The sequence below is a fragment of the Austrofundulus limnaeus genome, unplaced genomic scaffold (assembly GCF_001266775.1).
Source record: "Austrofundulus limnaeus strain Quisiro unplaced genomic scaffold, Austrofundulus_limnaeus-1.0 Scaffold199, whole genome shotgun sequence".
NCBI classification, from domain to species: domain Eukaryota; kingdom Metazoa; phylum Chordata; class Actinopteri; order Cyprinodontiformes; family Rivulidae; genus Austrofundulus; species Austrofundulus limnaeus.
In genome coordinates, this window is record NW_013952601.1 from 660,725 (window position 1) to 668,898 (window position 8,174).

Here is an 8,174-nt window from a genome sequence, read left to right on the forward strand (position 1 = left end):
AGGCTAGCATGAGCTAACATGTTTTACTTTTTGTAATTATATTATTGATTTATTATACATATCAGGACAAATAAAAATACCATATTCATGTAAAAAAGAAAAATACCATATGTAGTTTATGCTGAATTTCATTAATATTTAAGTAAACACCAGGCTAGCATGAGCTAACATGTTTTACTTTTTGTATTAGTAGTATTGATCACATATTTGCATACAAATTAATTTCTGTTGTGAGTGTAAAACAACAGAAATGTATTCTGTAATGTTTRRGCACATTTTCAAAGAGCCACTGCAGAGGGCCCAAAGAGCCACATGTGGCCCCAGAGCCGAAGGTTGCAGACCCCTGGACTAGGACAAAAGAGTGTCCAGGGACTCCAGGGGTGGGATAAATTGTCAAAGTAATCTTTATCGGGTAAATACCACAATTAATCGTGATTAATTTTTTTGCCTAAATTGYCCAACCCTAATAGACATACAAAATAATTGTTTATGCTTGTCAAAGAAGAACACAACACAGTAGTGCTCAGTCCTGGTCCTTGAAGACCACTATCCTGCATGTTTAAGTTGTTCCACTGCTGTTCATCATGACTTCAATATCTTCAGAAGCCTGTTAGTCTCTCATTTTAATCAGATGTGTCAAAACAGAGAAATAACAAAAAAAAAAAGAAAAAAAAAAGAAAAGAAAAAAAGGCAGGATAGTAGCCCTAAAAAAACAGGACAGGGCACCACTGACCTAACAAAACCGAATACATCAAACTGGATGTTATGCTGGTTGTAGCAATATTAAATATAAGAATACATTACATTTGGATGTTTCTTTGCAGCATTTTGCTTACAGTGTTTACCTAAAACATCTTAATGTTAATTTCCAGGTAGCTCTATTAATTTGCCCTCCACCAAATGAAATAGGACATCTACTGCATAACGCCAGGCGTGAACACAAAACTTCAGAGCAAAGGAAAAATATAATTCACCCCAAATTTTAAGACTTGTTTTTTAGTTCTGCACATGTGTTGCTGAGGAGAAGTTATTTTGGTGATGCCTGCAGACCCCCATAGCTGTCACAAAGACACAGWGTGAGAGACTTATCTGTTCTTTGAAGTCATGTCTCCTATTAACTTACACAGAAGTTAGCAAGGTCTTTATATAATAGCCCACTGGCGGTTTCTATTATTTAAATGCTGAAAAAGGTTTAGGCAAGATTAGACACAATTAATAAAGGAGGATGTGGTTAATCCAAATTGAAGACCTACTAGAAAAGATTATAAATGTCAAAAAGGAGGGCCGGTAGCCTCAGAGATGAAAGAAAGGTTTTATCTCTCAGTTGTCTAGACAATACAACTTGCCTCCGGCCATCTGTTAGGACTCGTCAGCTGACAGCAGCCATAATGAATGTCAGTGATAAATGTCCTCTTTACATGCTTCTCTAGTCACTACACTGTCACCAACGCAGCAGAGTTCACCTTTAGACGTCCGGACAGCACTGTCCGGCCTCATCTCCTCGACCTCGGTCACACCGGAGGATATCTGGAAATAATTCATTCACCAGAGTCCTTGTCAGTCCTCAGCACTGCGTAATGTTCAGTGTGCAGAGGAATGTCCTGGTGAGTCAGAGGGATAAAGGCCTGACCTATAATTATTCCCTTGTTGGTCCCTAAAATGGTGGGGTCAGGACTGGACAGCTGGGGCAACATCACACTGAKCCTCTCTGCAGCAGGGATGCTGTCACACAGCAAAATTAGTTCCTTTGTGGTTCTGGTCCCGTCTCGATTGATGGATGGGCAAAAAGAAGGTTATCAGAAGAAAGATTGATGATTTAGCATGCGGTCTACAGTTGTGACAATCTGAATAAATTATTTGGAAGCGGCGCTCGCCAGTGTAAATGTTAAAGATTTATTTATGTCGTGTCACCAGAGGGGTTCGGCTTGGTTGGTTTCATCATTTAAAAAAAAATCTGTTAGAGAAGTCCACAGGGATTGCAGTCATGGGAACAAAAAGATGCACTGGTGAGGAATAGGTAACGTTTTAATCAAAATTAGGCCTGACAGAGCACAGGTGCTTTATGTCACCCAAAAGGACTGAAAACCCATGAACACATAACAWACCCTTCAGCCAAATCAGCTCTYATTTCAGTTTCATTTGGTTACAAAAACAAGTATTCCAGGTCTCATTAGTGCTCAKTTTTCTACTTTTCATTCTTATCTCAAGTCTAGAGCGAGGGAGATTCTCTAAAGACATGACCATCCAATCCTGGATTCCTTTGAAGCCATTTGACCGCTATCCTTGACTTTAAAAGCACAACACTTACTGGCACTGGATGTCAAATTAAACCTCCGTAATGATAACTTCCCTCCCACAGTCTCATGGGAAATTTCTTCTGGATTACATTGTGAGAAAAGGCTTTGAACTTGACATTGAACTTAAGCAGACTCGTTGCTTAAAGTTTGGATGTCTTTCACAGCTTCATTGCTTTTATAGAGTGAGCAGGGAACATCCAGATCCTAAGCCCAGTTTCAGGTCATGGACTACAAGTAACTTGGTGAATTATTATGCACTCAGGTTTGGCTTAACCTAATGTTGCAGTTCTTTTGTTTTAGGCAGCTCTTCAATCTTTGCAGTATTAGCTCATGACTATATTAGCACAGACAGCATTTTTTAAATTTATTATTTTATTTAAGAGTTTTATTTTGATTCTATTCCTAACTAAAACAACCCCAAGTTGGTGATTAATTTATTAATTTATACATAATTATTATTAAATATTATTATCTGTGCATAATCCATAATCAAAGGTGTTTTAAAATGGTTGGTTTTGAGCAAAGACCCTCCACATTCCACACTGTGTGCATCACACATCTCTTTATATGTTTTGGTTATTTATAGCTGTTGGACTCATGGTTGTTGGTTTAACAATGTAATCCCTTTCCTTTCTTGGTGTCGGGTTTGCTATATATTTTATAGTTCAAAATTTTTGAAGTGGAAAGCTTATTTAAAATATTGTAGATGGCTCTTTGAAGGACCTCAGTTTGGAAGAAAATATGTTTATTCCTGACTCTGCTGAAGAACGAACAGCTAGTCTGAACAAGAAAGTGGATTTTTGCCATTTGCCACCATGTGGGTCATTTTGACCCAAGGGCAGCAGAAAGGCCAAACAACTTCAACCAAAGAAATGTCATAATAATTCATATGAATGCTTGTTAAGTTCAAATATTTTTACGGTTATTTCAGGTGCAAAAAGCAGCAGTTGCGGTCCTACAGAAGCTGTAGCACTTCTAGACAGGGACACCTCCTAATGGAAAATGATATTTTTCAAATAAAGCAAAACTGACAAATGTAAAAAAACATTCCCATTACTTGCTGTAGTTCTTTTTTTTCTTTTTTTTGTTTTTAGACAGGAGTTATTTTAGGGTGAGATCAATCCCCTTTGGTACCAACTTTAAAAGAACTGAATTATCATTAAGGTACTTGGAGTGTCTAGCAAAGCACAAGTATGTTCTACAGAGAATACTAAAGTGTTTCACCTAAAGGAATACAGGAAATGACCACTTGTACATGTAATTTTACCTCTTCTTGTCCTTTACATTAAAGCTTTATGGATTCACGACACTATCAGGACCAAATGTTTGAGGGCAAAGGTGCCACCTGCACAGCAATTAGAGGACATTTTCTGCAGTCTACACAAGAGTGCTTACATCAGTACTTGTCTTGCTGACCTCAAGAAGATTTGTTTAGAGATCAAACAAATTCTCAGAGAAGCAGAGGTTACCGTGCTCTTCAAAAACTGACCAGAGGTGTACCACAGCCTTGGTATAGTGACCCCACTTCTCCTCCTGGGTTATAAACACAGACTTTAAGTCAGTCTTTCGCATTACCCTAATCAATCAGTAAAAGTCAGGCCTTAAGCAAAGCGGCACAAGGGTATATCGTGACTGGAGAGCAGAGGGTCAAATTTACTTGTTCGTTTGATGGATTGATTGTTGCAAATGCATTTTCAACAGTGTTTTGTGATGACTAATGATGTTTTTCCTTCTCTTTCACAGAATAATGGATCCTTGGTATGGTGCCAGAATCACAAGCAGTGCTCCAAGGTAATGCGCTTTCATTTTTTTCATGAATGAGATGCATGCCACGCACATGCCTCATTATCAGAGAATAATACGAGGGAAAAAAAACCGTTCCAGTCACGACAGGACCTGTCTTGTCATGGCTCTGCCGCAGACATCCCTGAACTGTTGATGCAGACTGTCATGAGAAAATATCCTTTTATCATCAGCTAGTGTTTATTACTTTTGTTAATACTCCCTTGCTCCTGTAATTGGAATAGGGTTTAAAAAGTACATCTTCGGCGGACTAATGCTTGTGTGTGAAAGCAGAGCATGATTGTTTTTTTTTCTTTTCTGCTGTCATTTAGAATCTCAGTCATCAGCGTGCATCCCGCAGGGCTTGTTTGTGTTTTCTGCCCTGTCTCAAAGAGGGCTGATACAAAGCTAGTGTTGACAACCCCTCTGAAAAGATAGTGCTGACATACTACATCAGACTCTCCTGGAGCTGCTGACAAGGCCCTCGGAAATACGCCATAAAGACCGTCGGCTTTAAGCACGGCACATCTAAAATAGGAGGAAGGATGCACTTGCAGAGTGCGGTCCAAGCATTAATCTCTGCATGGCTTTCTATAGCTGTCAGAGGTCCTCATCTCCTTATGCCAGCAGCAAAACCAGGATTCATCACTTTTACATAAAGATCCTCAAGAGAACACGTCTCCCTTTCATGAAACTGTGTATCTGTTTCTACTCTCCTCTGGCTTTCCCCTAAAGCAGTAGAAACTTATCAAAATAGCACATAGGAAGAATGTTTTCGTAAAGGGATGACAAATCGCATGTGGTTCCTCTGTGTGTTTATCAGCCCCTATATCCACAGACATAAGTCACCGAGGAATGCACAGTGAGAATTTTTGCAAACTGATTGTTATTAATTGGAAAGTCATTGAAAAACAGAGTGACTGCAGTTTTTTTTAAAGCCCACTTAACATGGCTTTTTGTGCTGCTAATATTAATCACAATCAGTGTCTGGTATCAGCTGCCTGTGCGCAGTTTCTCAATTCCTTTTTTGAATTTCAAATGCTTTCCTAAAAAAAAAAAGCATCTGGCTTGGCTGCAGCATAACTATTGTGGTTCGGGCTACAAGTATAAATGCATGTTACTTATCTTATCCTACTTACAACATGATATACTGTTGCTTTGGTTTACATAGATCACCCTTTCAGGAGAAATAGCCACCCATAAAAAGTAATATCTTAGTTTATTTATGTGAGATTCTGTGCCAACGTTATGCATATGAACTACCTCCTTTGTATGTCGGCCGCTGCTGAAAGCGTCCAGCCGTCTACATTTTTTACCCGCTTTTCCTCGCAGGAAAGCTGGTGCCTGTTTCCAGCAGTCATTGTGCAGGAGGCAGGGTTCACCCTTGACGGTTTGCAAATCACTGCCAAAAGGGAAAGGAGGGACTGTCAATCATAAAATAAAAAAATAGGTGCCAACAGATCATGTCAGATTATGTGAGTTATTGCATGGAATTAGGTTTTATTCAGTGTTCGGCTAAAACGACCATAACTCCATTTTTGAACATAAGATGATCTTATCCAGAAATCTGGCTTGAAAGGCAACGGGTGACATGCATTCCTTCTAGGAATCTTTTTCAGTACATTTCTTCTCTTTTTCACTATGATAACAAAAGTCAGTCATTCCACTCTCATGTTTAAAAAGTGGATTTGCAGACTTCAGGTTTAAGAAAAACACAGATTTCATAAGCAACTATGAAATGCCTCAAACATCCAGAAACTTTTTAATGAACTTCTTTTTCTCCTGGCTATAACAAACCTGCCTGTTAGCACTTCTTTATCCCCCATACAGGCTTTAAAAACACGAGGCTGGAATTGATGTGAGCCCTTAAAAATAATGACATGTTTGTGTTGCGGCTCTATAGCGCTGACACTCCACTGCGCTGCCAGTTCAGTTTCGAGGGCTCTCCAAATTTAATTAATTTAATTGAATCCGAGGTTTTGGTTCAGCTGTTCGGGATTGCAGGGGCAGGGCTTGGTGCTTAGGTTCAATTTGTAGAAAGAAGTCAATGTTTTGGGAGCAAACATCACCACACTTTCAATTCCACATCAATGGTTCGAGTGCACACTCAGGGCTTGTATCAAAACAGATCTATTGTGGCCACTCGAACAATTCTGCTAAATGGGCCCACGCTATATACAGTGTGTCCCTGTGAATAGCTCTGCAGCCGCTGATTAGCCTCTTGACTTCATGAACGGCACACGGTCAAACAGAGARACAAAGACATGGCTCTGGGGTGGCTGTTTGAGGGCAGGTCTGTCCATTAGGGAACTCTGTTAAGGAGCTTTTGAGAAAGTAAAAGTTAAGAGCACCTGTTTGATAGTTGCTAAAGATGCTGTGATCCTGTACATAAAATCCAGTTCGCCATTTGCGATCAGTAAATGTGGTCATTTCGTATGCTGTGTCCCGACTTGTCCCCCGCCTTCAGCTTCCCTATTGTCATGATAATTAAACTGCTTACCCTCGCTCTCTTCTGAATGGACTGAGGTGGCATTTGGAGGGGTGGGGGGTCATTATAATGCCATACCACAGGAGCAGCGGACAAACTGTGTTCAGCAGGGGATCAACAGGGTAGCGGGCATTTTCACAAGCTACAAACTGTTACCATTTTGTCTCCTTAATCATCAAACCTGGAGAAGTTCTGATATACTTCTTGAAAAGTTATAAAAACTACCCCCGGTGTTTGTCGTCCACCCCCCCGCCTCCAGTGGACCAAAGTAAATAGATTTTGTGTGCGTGTGCATGAGTTTATGCAAAAGCAGACATTTCCAGAGCATAGCTGACCGTATTTCCCTCTGGGAATAATAAAGTCATCTATCTATCTGTAGTTACAGGGGTCGTCCCCCACTACCCCCCCCGCAGCGGGTGTGATCCAGGCTCCACATCAAATGCCAGCATTGACTCAAGGCACCAAAATGCTAGTGTGCAACACAGTGGCATGCTTCATTGCTCAAACGTCTCTCAGGGAAGGACTAGGAGAAAGGACATTGTGTCTGGATAAGTTAACCACAGGAAAGAGGCTATCACTTTTTTATTGTTTGAGGAGTTACAGGCTTTTCTTGCAAGAACAGTGACTACCCTGAACATGATTTATATTTTCCTTTCATATACACAGCTGATTTAAAGTGATCAACGATATGGCAGCTTTTTAGATCTTTTTAACGTTTTGCAAAATGAGATGTTTTAGAATGTTTTGAAGAGCGACACTGTCTGAGTTGTTGTTTGAAGGCAAATGAGTYAGACACATCTTTCACTGATGTGTCCGGTGACTCTTCTAATGGTTCTTTCCCATCCATTGCACCACAACATTCAAATTCCATCACACAAATAAGTGTTTACTCTTTTGATTACGTGTGGCTTCGTTTTTCATGTTTAGAATGTTTCTTTTCTTTTTTCTTATTGAGTAACAATCACTGGAATGCTACTATGTCACATTCAAAAGTGTTTTTTAAAGCCCACTGTCAAATCCCACCCCCCTCTCGACCAACCCCCACATTTTCTCACGCCAAAATAAAATGGGCAACCTTCCTCCTCAGTTGTTCTGTCTGTTTTCAGGGCCGGTTGAATCAGAAGCTTGTTTGCTGAGGATTGGAAACTTTCACTTAAAGGTTTTATAATAACTCAGCGGGGAGTTTTCTTTCCTTTTTTTAAGGCGCTTGTGTGTTTATCCCTTCTTTGTTAGTATAGTTTAATTTTAATTTGGGTTTGGATGTTAAGACAGCCTTAAGCAAAACATACGCTTACACAAAGTTTAATTAACACTTTCAATACAGATGGCATAATCTAATTGTTTTGATTTAAACCTAATATTACTACAGAAAATACTGCATATTGCTATAACAATATCTTAGTAGTAACAGTTGCTAACAACCTTTTTAATGGTTTTGTTTTTAAAACAATGTTTACAAAAGTGGAGGACTTGAACAAAAATGTGGATATTTTAATTTAATGTTATAATTTTAAAGCAGGGTTGGGCAACTTAAGTGATGGAAGGGGCCACATCCATCATTTACCAGAGGGCCACAAAGTGCTGCATACTCACCCAAATATATATAT

At 39.6% G+C, this 8,174-nt stretch overlaps 1 protein-coding gene across 1 annotated transcript in view; it reads left to right on the forward strand.

The window, feature by feature from the left end:
* The window catches only part of anos1 (anosmin 1), a gene marked incomplete at its 5' end in the record, with an annotated part of 59,976 nt that overhangs the window by 4,857 nt on the left and 46,945 nt on the right, over positions 1-8,174 (forward strand). The window contains 1 exon segment of the mRNA XM_014018696.1: positions 4,041-4,088. Coding sequence (XP_013874150.1) covers positions 4,041-4,088 — 48 coding nt within the window.